Source organism: Manacus candei, unplaced genomic scaffold (assembly GCF_025592945.1).
Source record: "Manacus candei isolate 608988 ecotype Guabito, Panama unplaced genomic scaffold, ASM2559294v1 h1tg000015l, whole genome shotgun sequence".
Taxonomy (NCBI): domain Eukaryota; kingdom Metazoa; phylum Chordata; class Aves; order Passeriformes; family Pipridae; genus Manacus; species Manacus candei.
Window position 1 is genome coordinate 23,201,164 of NW_026138063.1, and position 20,628 is coordinate 23,221,791.

At 43.8% G+C, this 20,628-nt stretch overlaps 1 protein-coding gene across 3 annotated transcripts in view; it reads right to left on the reverse strand.

Annotated features, from left to right (window-relative positions):
• Window positions 1-4,147: 4,147 nt before the first annotated feature.
• PAK2 (p21 (RAC1) activated kinase 2) overlaps window positions 4,148-20,628 on the reverse strand; it is a 42,851-nt gene continuing 26,370 nt past the window's right edge. For 2 of the 3 annotated variants that reach the window (XM_051782448.1, XM_051782450.1), the window contains exons 3-15: window positions 20,462-20,562; window positions 19,806-19,956; window positions 19,223-19,254; window positions 18,749-18,856; window positions 17,369-17,501; window positions 16,826-16,889; window positions 16,317-16,365; window positions 14,545-14,657; window positions 14,260-14,377; window positions 12,336-12,435; window positions 9,549-9,745; window positions 8,726-8,863; window positions 4,148-7,745 (exon numbers count right to left, since the gene is read on the reverse strand). In XM_051782448.1, coding sequence (XP_051638408.1) covers window positions 7,659-7,745; window positions 8,726-8,863; window positions 9,549-9,745; window positions 12,336-12,435; window positions 14,260-14,377; window positions 14,545-14,657; window positions 16,317-16,365; window positions 16,826-16,889; window positions 17,369-17,501; window positions 18,749-18,856; window positions 19,223-19,254; window positions 19,806-19,956; window positions 20,462-20,562 — 1,391 coding nt within the window. In that variant the 3' untranslated portion in view covers window positions 4,148-7,658. The remainder of the gene's footprint in view (window positions 7,746-8,725; window positions 8,864-9,548; window positions 9,746-12,335; window positions 12,436-14,259; window positions 14,378-14,544; window positions 14,658-16,316; window positions 16,366-16,825; window positions 16,890-17,368; window positions 17,502-18,748; window positions 18,857-19,222; window positions 19,255-19,805; window positions 19,957-20,461; window positions 20,563-20,628) is intronic. The other variant, XM_051782449.1, reaches the window with a different exon arrangement.

The following is a 20,628-nucleotide window of genomic DNA, read 5'->3' on the forward strand; positions in this document are numbered from 1 at the left end:
CGCTTGGCCTCTCCTCAGATAGCCCTTGGCACACTGAAAAAGAAACAGGACCTTTTGGGAGGGCATTTTGGGGATCTTGGTGGAAGTCTCAGCTCAGCATCTCCCCCTGCAACACTCTCCCTCTCCTCATCTTCCCTCCCCCTCGTTTCCATCCCCAAGTGCCCACCCCGCAGTGGTTTAGGGAAGGTCCCCTCAGATCACTGGTCACAGCACTTGCTTTGGAAACCATGGGAAGTCTGAGCAAGGAGAGGGACCACGCTGCCAAAAGCCCATCACCCAAGGTCTCCCCTCCTCCCCCCCGAAAACTGCCCTGCTTTTGGTCAGCCAGCCTCAAACTTATCCCAGTGTGACCATTTTTAACCCAGTTCTCCCTCCAGGTGACAGGTCAAGTGTGCATCTTCCACCTCAAATGAACAAATGGCTTTGCTCGAATAACAGATGATAAAACACGCTTTAAGAGACTCATAAAATAATAATTTTGTCATGAAAATTGACCTCTGACAGTGCTAAAAGTGCTGGCCAAAGCTGCTCAGCCCTGCAGAACCAATAACAAAAAGTTGTAACATCACAATCCAGCTCATTTCTTTCCATCTCCTGTAACTTCTGTTTCTCAGAAGTAGAGAAACCTGCAGAGTTTTCTCTTTAGAAACAAAACTCTACAAGGACCCAGCAACACCAGCCCAAATCAAGACCCTGGAAGAGAACTGCCAGCTCATGGGAAACAGACTGTGATACCCACAGTAAAACCAGGAAAAAAAATCCAACATCTTTTCCTTCCCCCAGGAGCTGATTTTTCCATTCTTTTCAAGTGTTTTAAGAGTTGGGCCTTAGGAAATAAATGTTCTGAGGTGTTTAAAAACTATTTGCCATCCACTATCTGCAATTATGCCCACAGCACATCCTGCAATTGTGGGACACTTAACCCAGGCTGGAGAGGGGAGCTGGAAGCTGCTGATTCCAAGGATAACTGTGGGATTAAATAACGCCAGGGGCTTGTTCCCTCGCTCGTGTTAGTGCTGACAGCAAAATCCACACAGCTTGGCAGGGCTGCTCTTCTAGAAACAAGACTGTAAAAATTCAGATACTCCCACCAAAATAAACTTCTCTGTGAGTGGAACATCAGTGTCTTTTCTAAACCCAACTTGCTTCCAAGGCTGTCAAGAACAAAAACAGCTTAAAATGCAGATATTTAAATAGGGGATTTTAGCCATGGGACAGGGAACCAAGTTGGCACTTCCACAATTAAGAAGAATAAACACTCTCCAAAAACACAGGAACTGAACAGAGCCACCCTGGCTCTCCCCACCAAGAGGTAACAGCTACAAAAACCCCACAGTTATAAGGTTATTTTAGGGGAGTTTTGGTGGGCAGGGGGTGGATAAGAGCCCTCCAAGAGCAGCCACCTGCTCTCAGCTGCTGTGATGAGGCAGCAGGAACCACAGCAGGTTTCCTCCCAGAGAGAGGCAGGGAAAAGGGCTCCAGGAGAGCCAGGAGTTAATTATGCTTCATGAAAAAGGCCAGAGTCCTTAGAATAAGCATTCACTGGAGGACAAAATAACAAAGATGTGTCATCTCTGGCTCTAGAAACCTTGAGGAATTCCAGGGAGACATCTGTGCTGAGGAAGGTCACCCCTTACCCAGTGTGGGCAGATGTTCCCCTTCCAGAGCATCCTGTGGAGATTCCCTGAGTCACATCAATATCTCTGCCACTGATCCACAGTTACTCCAAGCTGGATTCATTATTCACCAGCCCTTCAGGAAACACCAGAACCTGGAGTGCATGCATTGAGACATCCATGAACAGAGACATATCCAGGCCTTGGAACAGACTGTCTGCTCTTCCAGGCCCATCCTTCTCTCCACTGACTCAACACATCTCCAAAGCAGAAGTCTGGTGGCCTGTTATGTCCTAAAGAGAATGAGCAACCAGTAACTTCCCAGTGGGAAAATCCCATTAAAAAATAACTATGAAAAAAAAAAAAAAGTCATGAGTCCTTACAGGCTGTTTCAATACTCGGGTCAATGGGTAACTGGCATTTGAAATCAAGGTTGGCTGTTGGACTTGATGATCTTAAAGGCCTTTCCAACCTTAACAAATCTGTGAATCTAAGTTATGATGTGCTGCAGGATATTCCTCCTGCAGACACCAGTCAGAAAAAGCAGCATCACCACTGGGATATGGGAACAACAGCATGAGGAGCTGTATTGCCCCACCCTGCTCCCTTGTAGGTAGAGAAGTTACAATCAGAAATTCATTGTTCTCAGTTGTTGGTATTTTCCCCTCCCTCCCCTTCTTTCTTCGAGGAAAAAAAGTCTTTCCTTAGGCTGAATTCCAAATAGTGAAAGAATCTCCTGGTAAAACCTGCCTCCTCCACACATCTGGAAAGGAGCACCAAGAGTTCAGCTGAGCTCAGCACACTTTCACTTCACTTTCTCACATGACTGAGGATGGCTATTTTTATTAAAGACAATCTTGAGAGCAAAATGCAAGTTATAGAAAAAGGAAAAAATGCAGCTGTACAAACCCCTGGGAGCAGCAACTGCAGACACTGCTGTGCTCCAGCACAGGAGCCACAGGAACTGCACTGCACCCAACCATGTTCTTCAGGTACCACTGGGAAAATGCCAGTGAAAGGAAGATCCACAGTTTTCAGCCATCCTGTTTTTAACCAGTGTGTGGCTCAGCTCTGCAGTACACTCACTGCAACCAAACAGCAGCCCTGAAAGGGAGAAACTGCTGACCCCAAACTGACTCTCTTCAAGAACATTGTTTGAAATACTCAACCTTGAATAAACTGATCCCCAAACATGGAGTTTAGTCTCAGGCAAGTACTTGTAAGGGATGACCAAGTTCACACAAGACTGACAAAGATTTATCAGGGACATGCAACTTTGAGCTGTGCAAACCACCATCAGCCCAAACCCATCTCTTCAAGCAGCTCAAACACCAAAATACAGATAATACTGAGTTCCACCAAGCACCTTCTCCCTCCTCCTGTTCACTTCTTCCCCCATAAATTAAATGCCAAATCACTTTAAGGCAGTGTTAGAGAAACATCAGTTTAAATGCATAAAGGGTCAACTATATATAAAGACAAAGAAGCTCCAAAAACTGATGAACCTGAGGAGAACAACTGTGCAAACCAACATTCTTGTGGCTGGGTGAAACAGCTGCTGGAGACAAGTGGTTTCTTCATTTCCCTTTGTCAGTGGTATGAGCAAGAAAGGGGAAGAGCCCATTTCCCAATAACACATGGGAAACACAGGACACGGCGAGTCTTTGACATTCACAACTGAGACAGGAAACTTCATCTGGAATCAAACAAACCGGACTCAACCCTGAAGTAAATCATTAGGTGTCCTTGGCTTTAGCTGGACTGGCAGGCCTAGACCCCACACCATTTTTGTAGGTTCACTGGAAAGCAAGAGTGACTCCCTGCAGCCATGGAGGCCAAGAGGCACCAAGGATGTCATCCCAAGTCCTCAGAGAGCTGTGGACACTCCACGTCCTCCTTCTGATGGTCAAACGCTGATCAGCGGAGACAGTGCAAATCCAGGAGCCACATCTTCCCAGCAGGCACCAGGACAGCTCAGTGCCTGTGCCTCCCATGCTGTAATGTTTATGTGCAGGACATGGATGATCTCCAACAAAGCAGCTCGTTCGGAATAGCTACGGAACTGCCACGACTGCAGTTCACTGGCCCGTCAGTCCCACCCTGCTCATGGCAAGCAGATGGTGGAAAATGTGGCTGTGAAAACCAGGCTGGCCTCTGCCTTGCTCCCTTCACAAGGAAATGAGGGATTCTCTCTTCCACAATGGGTGTAAAGGGTGTTCCAGAGCTGCTCTCCTCCCATAAGCAATCCAGAGCTTTCTGTGGGGGGCACAGCCGTTCCCTAGCACTGCATGGCAGGAAGGAGAGTTTGTGGTGACCCCAAGGCAGGTACAGACACTGATGAGTAACAACATTTTAAAAGAAACAGGCTGGTATAGCATGAAATTATATCCACTACCATTAAAGCCTAATTACAAATACATTCTGTTAATCTCAGTAAGACACCAACACATGAACTCTTTCAGCTACTCTTGTCTTTGAAGGTATAAATTCATGACAGGGAAAGGGGGGGAAAAACCCCAAATGTTTTTTAAAAGTTTATTTCTAGCCCTGAAAGAACAGTTATTAAACAAAGTCAACAAATACAGTAGTTAATATTGCAGTAACAATTAAATAACATAATGGGATTAAATTACACAAAAAGGCAACATTAACATCTGAAGACAGTTAAAAAAATAAAAAGAAAGCTTGCACCTACTTCCATTTCCATCGACAGCGTAAGGAACAGAGGGAAAAACAGACCAGAGAGATTTATTGACTCAATTCCAGCTGGAGAGACCCTTAACCGCTTCCTTGTCCCTCCCCAGCCCCTCTGACAATGGGACCCATCTGCTTTAGCCAAACCCTCGCACCTCCCTGCACGGAGAGCCGGGGGGAAGCTCCAATTAGTCTCATTAGGGCAAAGTGCACATTCCCATGGTTGTTTTTAAAGAGAAATCTGGTTTATTCTATGATCACAAGAAAGTCCCAGGAGTCTCACATCCCCTGCACACTGCATCTCAGCCAAAAGCTGCCCCACTGACCACACAGGACACTTCAGACGGATCATGTGCACATTTGATCCTGACTCAGGATCTCATGTGGGCACCCAGGAGAGAGGCATGGGAATGCCCACATTGGGATGCAATCTGTCCCTTCCCATCACCTCCTCAAGCTCTGGCTGGTCTCCACCTGCCCCAGTGACAGACAAAGCAGAGCTGCCCAGCCCTGCACCAAGCCTTAAGGACTCCAACCTACTCCCACCAGGGGAAAAACCACGGCTTGCAGTTTTAACCTGGCACACACATCCAGGTGACACCGCTGGAAAAGCGATGCCCGACCCACCAAGACACCAAAGCACAGCACAAAAACCTTCTCCTGGCTCTCCTCTCCTGCCAGCTCCACCTCTGATCCCCAAGAGAGACCTCACCACATACCAACCGTGCTGCATGGGGAGAGGGAGATGCTGACACTTCTCAGCCTCAGAGCTAAACACCTTCCCAGGTCACACACACCATTTGGGAACTTTGGGATTGGGCCAAGTTTTGTGTGCTAAGGTGGCTGAAACTTCAGAAATCATCTCCAAAATGGACTAAATTGAACGAATTTTTGTAACATATATTTCAAACCATTCTCTTTCATCGATAAAAGTGAACTAATAAGTTAAAATTACTTACGATTTCTTGTTCTCTTTCTATTAAAAAAAGAAAAGCTAAATTTATATAGATTGTGTCATTTAAAAAAAAAAAAAAAAGAGGAAAGAAAGAAAAGCTCCCAGTTTAAGTCTGGCACAAGGAGTTTTACCAAGTCCATTGCCAGCAACGGACAAAGAGGGAACCATTGGTACAACATGTTTTTTCCTCAGCCAAGCCTCCTCGCTGCTCCATTTGACCAGGGAGCCAGATACACTCAACCTGGGGTGATTACAGTGTCCCTGGCTCCCAATAATTTTTTTTCCCCTGGGAAATGCATCTGGATTTCCTTGGCTGGAATGAGACACCTCCTTGAATTTAAAATTTAAAGCCATATTCTTACACTCACAGCTAGAGGGATCTATCCCTGTGATGGAACAGTTAAGATATTTCACCCAACATGGATTTTAACTACCACACAGGAGCAGGACACAAGCTGAACCTGCCCAGCAAGGCACTCTGCTGGCACCACACAATCCCCAGGAGCTCCTGAGTCCCAGCAGATGCTGTGAGACCCCAGCCCTGCTCCCCTCCATCATCACCCAAACAGCCTCCACTGTCCTGGCTGGCTGCTCTCAGCTGGAAGTTGGTTTTGTCATACCTTGGCTACCAGTCCTCAAAATGTCATTATCTCTATACAGATACTGATATTCTCTGAATATGACTTCTATCCCCTGCCAGCAATGTTTGGAAAAGTGTGCAAAAAGGTTTTTATTCAGGGTCCTCTGTCCATACCCAACCATAACTCTGTCTGTCCCAGGCCCTGCCCCACTGGGAATGCAATAAAATCCCACTAAAGGCATGGTTGTTCTTTCACAGACTTATTTGGCACATTGTTACTACAGTTGGCTCTTCCTCAAACACTCGGGGAGGTTGAAATGCATAGACTGTAGCACTCAAAGGAGCCAGGGGCACAGGCTCTGCTACACTCGCCCCTGGCAGCACCCCAAGAACTCAACCACTCTGGTTCTCACTGTCCTTCAAAAGGAGGCACTTTTTCTTGCATTGAAGGGTTCACTGCAGCCGTCCTGGCTGGCACAACGTCTTTAGTGAGAAGGATCAATGTGACACGTCCCCTCAGCACTGTCCTCCCCTCAGCTTCCACCTCAGAACAGTGCTTTGGCATCTCCAGGTGTTCATCATCTTCTGTTTGGATCATAGTTTAAAAATCCTGTATCTTCAGTGTCCTCAGATCTGGTTACTTGTTCTTCTGGTTTCGTTAGTACAAATGGAGCACATACAAAACTGGAAAAAATAGCTCTAATACTTAAACTCTGACAACTCCATAGGTTGATGCATTATTCGCTTGGGGGAAAAAATTACAACATATACAAAAATGTATTTGATACAAAAAAGGGAAATGTAAAATAAAAAAGTCAAAGGCACCAGCATAACTTCCAAAGCCCAAGTCAGAGCACAGATACATGTTTTTAAACCACCCACCGCACCAAGCACGTTAACCCTTAAGCTTCTGGCCAGCAAGTCTAACAGGGAAAAAAGAGCACACAAGGAAGACAGCTGGAATTTTTTCTTGCCCTGACTAGAACTGATCATTTGATCATAAATAAAGTATCTGACCCCAACCTACATATCCATAACCCACATCAAAAGACTTGACCGATCATTACGGTTCTACAAAGAGCCCACGTTTTTGATTAAAAAAAAGTCCACAGAGCACAGGCATAAGAAAAAGCTGAACACTTCTCCTCCCCCCCTCTCCTTATTCATCTTAGAAAGTGAAAAACATCTCCATGCATTACGACTCCCTAAGTAGCCAAGTTGTCAATTCTACAGTGCAGCAACAGCTTGTCCGTAAAAGAAATGAGGGGCAAGATGTACCTTCACATTCGCCACACCTGCCGTGAATCTCGTCATGGGGGAGCTTTACCAGAGGGATTTAGAAGCCAACAGGTAGAGGGGAGGAAGAGGAGAGTCAAAGAGATCAGCAGGTAAAATTAGTACTGCTCTCTGAAAGCTTGAACCTGTCATTCAAGTATTGAAAGTACCCAGAGGGTACAACGAACAGGAGCTGTTACAGCGAAGTCGTTAAAAACCCTTAACGCCCCGGGCACAGTAAGTGGCATTTCTGGGCTGTCTGGGGAAAAAAAAAAAAAAAATCAGGATAAAACACAGCTAAAGGCCAGTAATTCAGTCCTCAATTCCTTCTGGACCCCAGGCCGGGATCGCTAGAGTCGCCACAATGTATTTTGGGTGTCTTCTGGATGAGAGTTTCTTCCCTTCTGTAGACGTTTCCCACCCTCCTCCCCCCCCACCAAAATCCCTTCCCTCCCCACTGAAGTGTAACAATTTCATATATTATAAAGATTTGTAAAATACAAACAAACAAAAAAAGGAGGAAGGCTGTGGCAGGATGTTAGCGGTTACTCTTCATTGCTTCTTTGGCTGCCAAGATCAGTGGCGTCAAGCTGGACAGAGGTTTGGCCAGTTTCAAGAAGGGATGCTGCCAGGAAGAGAGAAACACTGGAAATCAGTGAAAGACACGGTTTAAAAGGTCAGCAAAGGGTTACTTTTCAGCAGGATTCATGTTTGTGTGGAGCTGGGCAGGAATGATTCTTCACTTTAACTGCTAACTTTTCCACGCGTTTCTCCTGAGGTTTATAGGGAAAAGGTGATCCCAAGCTGGCTGGGATCATACTGCCTCACCCAATGGGGTTTCTCCTGGAATAGCTCACCACTTTTGGAAAAGGTGAGTATTGAAGCTGCACTCACAATGAGCAAAACAGCAAAGATGTGAACATGGAATAATCAGAGAAAGACAAGGAGCAGCAGCTGGCTTTACTGGGAAAGCCTCCGCATCATCTGGCTTCCAGGCTCAGAGCTACTCCTTGTTCTCCCCAGGAATGGCCATCAGTGATTCTATCACTCCTTCACACAGGAAAAAACCTGAAGGTGTTTAAGCCTGTGAGAAGATCTCATTTTACAAGCCAGCTTTTCTCCAGGAGGCATTTAAATCCAAACTACAAGGAGAAATGGTGGCACAATGGCAGGTGCAATGAGCTCCAGCTGCTCAGCTGGTAAGGCAGAACCCTGGGGAAAACAGCAGCTTTTCTTTTCAGGGCTTGAACACTGACTTCAGACTAGCAGATAAACAGTTCTTTTAAAGAGCTCTGAGGAGGATATTTGCAAGTGAAGACATGAAAAGCAATGCAAATGCTATCAGGGGCCAGCTCCTGAAGGGAGTTCATAAATTGCTGGATGCTTTGGCAGTGGCAGAGTGAAGGCACAGACTGTGATGGAACGACTTTAGAGTGCATTACAAATCTCTGATGACTGTTGTTCCTACCAACTGTTCTCACTACAGTTCTCAGAAGAAAACACACACACACACAAAAAGGGTGCCAGTGTGACATGTGGTTTATCACAGGCTGACATTACTCGTGGCTTCTGCACTTCACACTGTGAGGAGAAGCTGAGTCTCACCTGTAGCAATTCTTTGGCTGATCCTCTTTTCTCTACATCCATCTCCAAACATCGGTTCAAGAAATCCCGGAATATTGGGGACAGTTTCTCGGGGTTCTGGAGTTCTGGTGTGCCATTAGTTGCTATCAAATATAAAGCCTGTAAAATGAAAAATAGTGTATAACAAAAACAAATCTTTAAAAGATGCCAAAATGTCCTGTCTAGTGGCAAGCCCTTAGTTGAGAAAGGGCTCGGCTGCCTACTTCTCAAACTTATGAGATTTAAGCTGTAAAAATGCCACAGTTATAGGCAGTCACGACTTATTCTTGCTAGTAGCAAAATAATATTCAAAATCTTTTGGCAACAGATACTTATTTTAGCAAAGAAAATATCAGATTGTGACAGAGCAACACTTTTCATAACCTGATGGATTTACTTTCCCTAAACTATCACAGAATCTTGAGGTCAAAATCTTCCATTTAGAGGATTTACCTGCCTGTAACTGAAACACTGTATTTTGACCTCAAGATTCTGTGATAGTTTAGGGAACTGGTTCGGGTTGGAAGGACATTAAAGACTATCTGGTTCCACCCTCGTGCCATGGGCACACCTTCCACTAGACCAGGTTGGTTCAAGCCCCATCCAGCCTGGCCTTGGACACTTCCAGGGATGGGGAGTCAGGGTAGGGATGACTGCAAATTCAAGACAAGTGTCTTCCCTTGGAGAACTTCTCTTGCACTGCTGAAGCTTCTTGGCTTTTTCATTTCTTTTATTGTAGACACAATTAATGACCAATTTGATACAGTGAACACCCACAAGCAGTTCCAGCCCCGAGGCTTCTTACCCTCAGGGGGTTTTCATTGAGGTACGGGGGTTCTCCTTCCACCATCTCAATAGCCATGATGCCCAGAGACCAGATATCCACTTTGGGGCCATATGCTTTCCGTGTGACCACCTCTGGAGCCATCCAGTACGGAGTTCCCACCATGGTGCTGCGCTTGCTCTGCTCAGGGGTGATCTGAGCACAGAAACCAAAGTCGGCTGCAGGACAACAGAAGGATGAAGAGGTTAAACTGGTGCACCCCCAGGAGTGGGTTTCCTAGAAGACTTTTCTATTGCTACACATATATTTCATTGAGAGGGGTTTAGGGGGGTTTCTTCTGCCCCCCCTCCACATTCTCCATATTAAATAAGCCAACGTGCAAGATAAGATACAAAACCTGAAGGTGTTTAAGCAGGGCAGAATTCTGTGGACTGAAGACAAGACTTTTTGTCCCCTAGAAAGAAGAATTACCCTGCAGAAGAATGGTATTTTGCCCAGTCCTTCCTTCAGTAATTCTAGACTGGTAGCAGCCAAAATAAGCAATCAAGCAGAACACAGGAGGCAAGTGTTCTGCACTTGGTGTGTTATACAGCCTGAACCAGAAGAAATGAATCCACAATCCATGGCTTCTGCCCTTCTAAACAGATGGTACTTGTGCAGCTACTGAGTTGAACATTTCACAGCAATCTGGCCATCTAGACAGGTACTACAGCTGACAGGGACACGGAAACAAGGCTTCAGGTAAGTGCAGTGCTACCCCACTCAGCAGGAGGAACCTGGACAAACAAACCTTTCCACAAGGTAACTACCAAAGAGAACAACCACACTCAAGAAAACGAGAAAAGTCACCTATTCCTACAGCCTTCAGGTGCAGCAGCAATGCACGTTCCATCATGTTACTCTATCCAGCTGCAGCACTCCCACTTCCCAGGCATGTAAAGCATCAATAAGAACACAGTTAAGGCAGGAGACAGATATTACCTTATCATTGACACTAAGTTAGAGAGAGAGAGAGAAGGAGAGGGAGGGAGAGAAAGAGAGAAATTTAAATTTTGAAAGTGTTATGCCAAGCAGTGCTAACAAAAGAGCCACAGTCATGGAAGTGCCAAGTTGTACCAAGAAGACAATTTAACAAAGAACTATCCCCACCCTGATAGCCAAAATGCTGCCTTAAAACCAAACCAAACAACCCCACACAAAACAAAAAACCAAAAACAAAACAAACAAAACCAACCAAACAAACAAAAAATAAAATCAAACCTACAGGAGTCACCAAGTTTCTCCTGCAGTTTTTGGCCTTATCAAGGTGTCACACTCGACTCACAGCACAGCCCATTTCAGTGACCACCCCAGAGAAACAGCAGCAGTTTGTGCCTCCTGACCTCCCAGCGAGGCCTTCAGCACCACACCACCAGCACAGAGAGAAAAGACAGGCAGGAACCCAGTTTCCCCCAGCAGTCCTGTGTGTAGGTGTGTGCAGCTGTACAGTGGTGACAGTTGTCCTGTCACCAGACTCCCTCAGAGAAGGGGAAGAGCTTAAAAAGAATGTGCAACTTCTTCCACCCTCCAACCCTTAACAACTGCTAGGAGCTCTACAGTCACACAGCCTCAGAAGAGCTTGTCTCAGCACTGACTACAACACCTCCCCTTCACACAGGGCATTTTTACAGCTGACTCCTGTCTTCTCCTGTGTCTCCTTCCTCCTCATCCTCCCCCAGTCTCCTGGGGTGATGCTTCTTGATTCAGGCTGCCAACCCTGTCCTTTGGCCACTCTGCTTTGCTTTGACACCTCTTTTGTGCAATTTTGATCCTTCTCTGGCTACTTCTTCTCAGCCACATCCTCTGCTGTAAGTGTTCACTTCTCTTCAGCCTCTGAATCCACAGCTTGTGCACAAACACATCACACCCTTAAAACAAATAACCCCCTCTATGCAAGCGAGCAGTGCATCCAAAGATGCTGGTAAGCAAATCATGTTGCTCATAATCTTCCTTCACACTCCATCTCATAAACAAAATGAAACTGAAAACCATCTAGAATAAGGAATACTGTTATGACATTTTCATGGCACTTCAAATTCCTGCCCAACTGTAAAAACACTTTTTACTTTACACCTTTTTTTACCTTAACTCTTCAGTTGCTATATGTTTTACACATTCCTGCATACCAAAAATTCAAATAATGCACCACTTTCTGAACAGTCCTGACAGCTACAAGTGGTTTCACATCATTTTTATTTACACATACCACGTACACAAGTCCATGCATGCACAACAGTTGCCTGAAAAGCAAGAAGTTTCTTTTGCTGTGATTATATTAATGAAAGGCTGTTACACTTCCAGCCCAAGAAAAGGCACAGGGTAAGACTAGACTGCAATATAAATGATCAATAAAGCACAGTTTTCTCGTTGGTGGCCTTCTAATGAGTGGGGCAAAGCACTAAAATCAAGCCATAACATCCTAACAAAGCTACTGCAGTTTGCTGCAACTTTTCTCTTGCAGTCATTCCCATTTTGCTTCACTCTATAGCACCAGTTACTTCATATTCACCAACGTATTCATGTGGCCGCAGGTTTGCTTCAACATCCTTCCGGGCTAACACGTTCACAGCCCGAGTCTGAGGGCCCTCAGAATTTCAGTACCTGCTGCCTGTTACACATTTTGTAACACAGAATGAATTTCTATTCCTCACAGTCAATAAAAATCCACCTCAAGTTTCCCTGTCAACTCTCCTTCTACTGATTTACACACTGAGTCAGAGATCACTGGAAAGAAGAAGCAGAGCATTAAAACAATTGTCAGCTACTCACTTAATTTAACTGATCCATCCATTCCCAAGAGCACATTGTCACTCTTAATGTCTCTGTGGATGACCTGGTTGGCATGGAGGAACTCAAGTGCTTGCAAGCACTGGATAGGAGAGAAAAAACCCATCATTCAGCACATGGAAACACGCCTGGTATATGTGAACACAAATTCAAGGCAATGTTTACACCCTCAGCCAGCTCTGAGTGCAAAAATGTAACAGGTATTATTGCAAATAACCAGCAGAGGAAGCTCTTGGGCTAAAAAATACTCTCCAGATTTCAGGAAGACAAAAATCATTTAACCACAGACAGTTTCTCTATCTTAACAAATGCATATGTAAAACTCCTCACCACTCAAGATGCTCTCAGAAATCCCAGATGCTAATTCTGGTACATCCCACAGATTCTACAGAGGAACCATAAAGGATTAAGTGAGAGCTTTTTAGGTTGAGGTCTCACCAAGGGGAATTGGTGAGGATTCATTCCCAGCATCCACACAATTTCTACAGTGAAATCTGTAAAACATCTTCATTCTGAAATTCACTAATACTGGTTTTGCATTGTTTTCGGATTAAAACCTTTCCCACTAAGTTTCTGCCCAAAACCATAATGAAATTTACTTTTGTTATTTGAGAATAAAAGGCAAAAGAAAAAAGTCAGATCTTTCTTTCAATACAAGCAGAACATTTGCCATTTGCTGCTTGGCACGGATGTCCCCAGTGAGTTTTGTGTATCTTTGTTTGCTTTAGCAAATTGACACTGATTTGCAAAATAAAGTGGGCAGCAGAGTTTTGATGAGGTACAATACTTCAATATTTGACTTCTTCCTCAGAAAAGTTCATTACTGTTACAAGAAAGAGTTACTTTGGGTTCTCTGCTTCCAGCTCTGGTTCCTCAGGAAACCATTACCTGTCCATGCATGTCCCTGCACAAGTTTGCTCTCCCTGCCCTCCCTCTGGGTGAGGCACAAAAGCAGACGTCATGCTGATGGAGTCAGATGGGCTTTTTAAAAGCCCTGGTCTCTCCTGCACAGCAGATAACACAATTCTCCTTCTGCTGTAATAAATCAAGCCTGAGCTGGATGCTGGCACTGACTCAGGGCAGAAACCACTGATAAGGTGTGATATCAGCTGCTTTTAACTCTTTCATTTGAAATCTTCCAGCAGCCTTACAATTATTCCAACTACAATCTTCTGGAGAATTGTTTTCCTGAGAAATCCCTCAAGGAAGCTTAACTGGCACAGAACTACAGATTTCACACACTGTGAGAATGACTAAGAGGGAAAATAGATAATCTGCATCCAGTTCATCTTTGTTTTAGTACATGTTTCTTAGAGTACTCCTGTCTCAGCAGATCCACTTTCACACTGGGAGCAAACACAGTTCCCCTTCTTCCTTCTGGAAAACACTTGGAAGCTTTCAGGTTTTTTCCTTCTCTTTTTTTTTTTCTACATTACCCATACATGAATACTCAAGACTTTTTCTTTTGGTGCCTTTGAATGTTCTTTGTTAGTTGAAGTTTAAAAAGCCATTCCTTGCAGCTGCTAAACTTCTCCATTGCTCCTCCCTGAACTTCAGTCCACATTATTCATATCTTTCTGTTAACACTGTCAGCAGGATGAGGCAACACAAGTACCAAACCCAAAGACTTTATTTGCTCCCTTCCCTAAGTTTCCCAAACACTCAGATCAAAACCTGCCACAGCTCTTTTGTGTTATTATAACTTGCAACCACCTCAATTTTCTCAGTTAACCCAATTTTGTTATTTTCTGTAACTTTAATATTGATTTCTACTCACGGTATCATTCATTCTTAACTCAATGGCTCCAACAGCAATTGTTGCAATTAGTCCTAACCTTAGCATTCCATAAAAGTTATGGGAATAGAGTGCACCTTCATCCCTCTACCCAGCAAGTCCAACACTCACCTCTCTGCAGACAGCAGCAATCTGTGCCTCATCCATACATGTTTCTGTGACCACATCTGTTAGGGAGCCCCCAGCCAGATATTCCATCACCACAAACAACTCATCTCCTACGAGGTAACTACAAAGAGAAAACCAAAAGCATGTCCATGTGCCATCAGGGTGACCAAGCCTAAATACAGACTCATTTGCTTCCAAGACCCTCAGGTACAGGAAGTCCAGGTCTGTGTAGGGTATAACTTCTTGAAACCCTCAGGGGTGAAGGAATCACCAGCTGGATGCATTTACCTGTCCAAGAAGTTGACTATGTTGGGGTTCTTTAGCTCCTTCATTACCAAGATCTCGTTAATAATCAGCTCCTTCTTGGGCTGTTTCTGAAGGTTGATCTGTTTAATAGCCACCTGAACAGGGCAAAATAAAACAGCAATCACTGAAACCATTAGAAGCTTTCACTCAATACAGTGAAAAGTCAGAAGGAATTCTGTAACAGGATTAAAGTTGTTTATCACAGCTTGCAGCTGGCAAGTTATTTATTTATTAGCACACAACTTAATAGAATGCAGCCTGATGAGCACACAACTTGCAGCCGTGGCCAACAGCATCCTCTTGCAGCTGAAAGAATCCACAAACAGTAACTGAGGCCAGAACAGACAGAAAAGGGAGCATGCAGGAGATAAAAAGACTCGCCCAATTTCCTATCAACAGGCCTGAAGCAGCAGAGAATCTTGTAGCAACTCAGAGAGAAAGTCTGAGCCTTCTAATGCAAGATGAGGCAATTTGTTGTTCTATATTCTGACCAGATTGGTGTTTGGGTATAAGGAATGCTGGGAGGCAGAAGGAATTCCTCTCAAAGCAATTAAATCAATGAACTGTCCCAGAGAGAAAAGGGGAGATAAAGGCCTATCTTGCCCAGGAAATAAGCTAACCAGGACAAGTATTCCAGAGTTTAAAATGGAGAAGAACTGTCCCAGCTCTGTCAGCTACACTTTGTGGAGGTAGTTTGGAGGTCTACAAAACAACCTACCCATGAGACCAAAACCAAACACAAGAACCAATGTAATCTTGTAGAAATTATCATTATTATATTGCCAGGGGCATTAAAGGAAGAGATTCTTGTCATTCTGTGGCACAGAATGATACAATAACTAAGAGTGGAGGTGGAGCAGGTTGCTGAGGGTCTCGTGTAAGTGAGTTTGGAATGGAGACCTGAAGGAGCAGATACTCCACAACCCCTCTGGGCTCTAAACTCACTCTGCAGCCAGTAAGAGGACATGAAGTAGAGAGCAAGTTAAGAGACACAAATTAAGAGATGATAGACAGGCTCATGTTTTATCAAGATGTGGTGCTCCACTGCAAGACTGGTAAATGTGATTACTGCTGAAAGGGCAATTACTTACCAGTGACCTAAGAAATGGTATTTAAATGGTATTTAAATACTTATTTAAAGGAAAATTAAGGAAAGAATTTAAATAGAAACATTAAAAGAAAAGTAAGGAAATCTAAAGTTAAGTAGAAGCAAATAAATCCTAAAATTTGAGTCACAGAAACCAGAGATGGCCACTTGATGACAAACATGCAGAGTATTGCTGATGTCACCAATTTCACTAAGTGAGTCTGGAGAAACCAGGGGGTAAAAGCAAAGAGTAGGATGTGGAGAAGATGTTTTAACTACAACAGGGAATCACAGGGGACAAGCTGTTTCCACGGAGACAGAAACAACCATCACTTTTACTGAGTCGGGACTAGAGAACATGTGTGCAAAGCCTAAACAAACATTTACTTCTGAAAACACAAGACACCAAGGCCTGCAGTTCTTGAAGGATAAACCGTTTTCCAAACTCATTCCTGGAACACCTCACTCCCTCTGCTTTTCACTGGAAAGACAGAACTCTATTTTCAAGCTTTCACCATCTGATTACTATAGAACAAGGCACACACTGTTACAATTGACTATGACAAACATCCTTCTGAGAGCTGATAGCAGATATGGGAGGCACTGAAGGAAATTCTGGCCACCTCCAGAAGGATATTTTGAGAGAAAACGAACGCAGGAATCTTACCTCCTGCCCTGTTGCCACATCAATAGCTGTGAAAACTGTACCTGAAGCCCTGTGAAGAGAAAGGAAAATGTTACAGCAAGTTGCATCTCTTTGTAACAAACACACAAGTCAACAGCCAAATCACAAACACAAAATTGTTTCAGCTTTCAATTCAAAATTTCCACCACTGTGTAAAGCCTTCACTGTTTATTTACTATACAGCTTGTTGCCCAGAGAAGCTGTGGCTGTCCCTGGATCCCTGGAAGTGTCCAAGGCCAGGTTGGACAGGGCTTGGAGCAACCTGGGATAGTGGAAGGTGCCCCTGCCCATGGCAGGAGGGTGTAATGAGGGGAGCTTTAAGTTCCTTTTCAACCCAAACTATTCTGGGATTCTGTGATTCATCACTGCTGAATGCAGCCAACATTTCTGCCTGCACAGAAAGAGGTGGGTACACGACAGTATGAGACAGAGAACAGCACAGTGCTGCCAACACTGGCCCACTGGGAATAAAAGTTGGGGGGAACACTTACCCCTGCCCGATTTTTTCATATCTGGTATATTTTTTCTTGGGATCTCCTATGCTTACAATAGTGCCTAAAAGAAAAAACAACAGAAGAGTCAATCCAATCCCACTGTCCCCCTTCAGCAGGGCTGGCCTGGCCAAGATATGTCCAAGTTCAAAGAGCAAAGCTGATGCACAAACAGCCAAAGCTGCACAGGAACATTAATACGCTGAAAAATTATCTTCAAGGTGGTTATGGAACAAGCCCCAGCAGAAACTACTTTGTGTTATTATGGCTGTAACATACATGCAGATCACATTATCACAACTGAACTCTGATTAAAAAAAAAAAACAACAAAAAAAGCTGTTGTATAATATTTTTCTACCCAACAGGGCTCTGAAGATTATAAATCAGCATAACCTCTGAGTACGTTTTTCTCAGCTCCTGACACAAAACCAGCCGAGCGTGGTATCCACACAACTCTTACACAGAAATAAGGACGAGGGCAAAAATTTAATATTCCTCTCCCAGTCCTAAAGCCTTTGTTCATCTGAAATAAAATCACCTACGTAGTTTTTCCATGATGTCTTCATCTGACATTTTGGTCTTCTTTTTCTGCTTATCCCCCGATTTCGTGGCGCTGTCAGCACAGGAGTCACCAGCTGGGGCAGGGATGGGGTCAATCACAGAGCGGGTATAAATCTGTGAAGGAGACCATGGACCTGAGCATGGGCTTTGCAATCACTGACCTTCAGCTGAAAACAATCACAGCACTGAAAAGATCCCTAGGCACCATTTTGTAACAGGCAGGAGGCAGAAATTAGACCTGAGAAACACTGAAGTCCCCTGGCAACAGTACTGACCTCTGAAAGGCACCTCCTGAACAGAGTGGATGCCAGGAAGTTAACCCCAACTTCCAAGGACAGATGTTTCATGAGTTTTTTACCTGCTTATTCTTTATAACCCATGCTAGTTAACAGAGAAGTAATCACTGATTAATAGTGAGATTAAGATCTAAAGGAAAAAGACTCATGCTTGCCATGAAAAGAAGCATGAGATTCTAAAAAATTTCCCACTTGCCCCCAATTTGAGTTTTTTTAAAAAGATTTAATTTCTTGGAGATTTATTTAATTTCCTCCTGAGCTGTTCAGACATGCACAGCTACTCTAGAAATATCCAGCTCTCACATTTTTTATATGTCTACATCCCAAGAGTGGGCAATTATAAAGCAGTGCCAGTTGACAAATAAACACAATTCACATTTGCACTCCTGGAGGGAGAAAAAGTGGGCAACAAAGAGGCAAAATGTACAGCTACCACAGCCAAAGGAAGGAGCTGGAGTAAGTGGGATCCCTGGGATGTTACTACCAGGGTGGGTAGTTCAGGGCTACACTATAACTTAATGAACAACTGAAGCATTTAACTGTTCATGGGCTGCTGAGGGCTTTGTGAGTGAAATAAGCTTTCAAGTCTTGAATCTGAATTGGTTTGGGTCCAGATAGTGTATTTGGTGAGGCTGTCACACTGCCACCAAATCACATGAAGAAAATCAAACACACTACACTTGTGCCACTGGGTTGGGCCAAGTTACAGAAACTACCCATAGATTTTTAGGACTAAAAAGCCTCCTCCTCACACACTGGGTTGAAGGATAAGCTTAACTGGATACCTTCAACACAAGCTAACCAAGAGATCACCAAATCTCAGTGATCTCAGAGGTCTTTTTCAACCTAAATGATTCTGTGATTCCACTTACTTCAGGATTTCTGGTCCAACTGACATCCAGAAATTAGGTATTTTCTTGGCAAATTAAAAAAAACAGAACTCTTCCCAAAAATCTTACAACAGCTCATTTCACAAATAAAACACTTTTCTAGAGAACAGATGTAGAAGTCCTGCAATACAAAGAATCCCAGAATTCTGCACTGTCAAGTTTTCCAGCTGCTCACCGATTTTGTGTGATCTGGCCGTGGAGCAATCACAGGAGGAGGAGCTTCTTCATCATCCTCATCCTCATCTGCCACAGTTGTTGATGGTTCTGAACCTTTGGCATTGGTCTACATTTTTACCAACATTAAAAAAAATAAATAAATAAACAAATGTGTCTCCCCCACAGTATTAAAGACTTGATTTTTTTTTTCACATTAAGATAAAAGAATTCTTACGGATGTCAAAAGAAAATAACAAACCAATCAACCTATCCCTAAGTTATTACATTTTATGAGACTCAAATACTGTCACTCCTGTGAAAATATGCCCTGCTGACCCCCACAATTTATGTTTTTATTCCACAAAGAATATCCTCATTTTTATACTTTTAAACGTCATACAGTTTAATATTTCGAAATTCAGGATATAACAAATACAGAAGACCTGAATTAGTATGCACCTAAGGATATCCAAATAATAATAAACACACTCACCGTTGGCATTCCTGAAGGGAAACCATCTTTTTCTAAATAGGACAAACAGCAGAATACATAAAATCATCAGAAAAAAATAACACAAAGTGAACTTTATAGAGCAAAGAATGAAAGTATTACACAGCCTAAGCTACAAATAATTTGGAAGAAAAGTAGGCACAACTGTACCTGTTTGCAGGACAATCCTTCTCTCAGCCCTCCCAACTGGCTCCCAATCTGGGAGTCACAAATTATTTTGCATCTTTGATGTCACCAGCTGGTGACATCAAGCTCACAGACAACTGTGAGGAGAAAGGGTTCCAGCATGAAACCAGTTCATACCACTCTCAGAGCTCCAGCTTCAGAAACACAGCCCCTTCAAGTTCATTTTGGCTGCTATTGTGAATTATCCAGTTCTTTCTTCCAACTCTCCACTTAAAACAGGAAATTAACTGGACAACGCCAGTTTCCAGTAAGTTTTAAATCCACCTTCAAGTATTTGTTCCTCACTGAATCAGCATTTGAACCTGATTTATTATTCTGAGAGGAAGACTGTGCTCCAAATACCCAACTCCAATATGTCTTGCACACACTTGGCTCTCACCTGGAGCAGAAAAACTCAGATATTTCTGTTTTGCTGTGTCTTTGGAGTCATAGAATTTCAGCACATCCAGTACTGCCTGGGGGTTCTTCTTCTGTTCTAGCTTGGTGATATTTGAGGTCTGAAGCAACCGAGCCCATTGTTCTGGCATTCCCTGAAAAAACAGGGGATTTTAAGTGTTCTAGTGTTTTAAAGATTTTTAAAGAGCAAAACAAACTTCTTCCCTCTATAAAAAGCATAACAAGCACAGCCTTAAGCACATGAGCAACATGTGCTTAATGGGGAGCCACAGGTGGCAACACAAACCATGGTGCCAACACAACAGCACCTCTTCCAGCTATATTGAGCCAGATGTGAGGAATGGGGACACAACACCACTCAGCAGAACCACTGTTACCCACTAACAACAGTAAAGTGAAGGAGGTTTGTCAGGGAGGGTTTTCCTGCTGTGACACAAAGGACCAGATGTGACACTGACACTGGAGAAGCACTAACAGGTCACGGCATCATAACTCTGTGTGCTGTACAAACACACAGGAAAATTAGTTCTTTGATATAAATAGAGACTAACTTGCACTTTAACCTAAAGCACTGCCTTGGCTTCACTACAGCACTGACCACGAGTGTCTTCCAAGGCACCCCAAGGCAGGAATACTCACTGTGAACTCTCCAGTGACAGCATCAAAGCCAACATGGATGGTGTGTTCAAAATCCGACGGTGGGGAGATTTCTGGCCGCTCCTTTTCTTTCTTCTTGCTTCCTGAAAAAGACATTCAAAGATCTCGATGTCAGGAAGAAACTCTTCCCTGGGAGGGTGGGGAGGTCC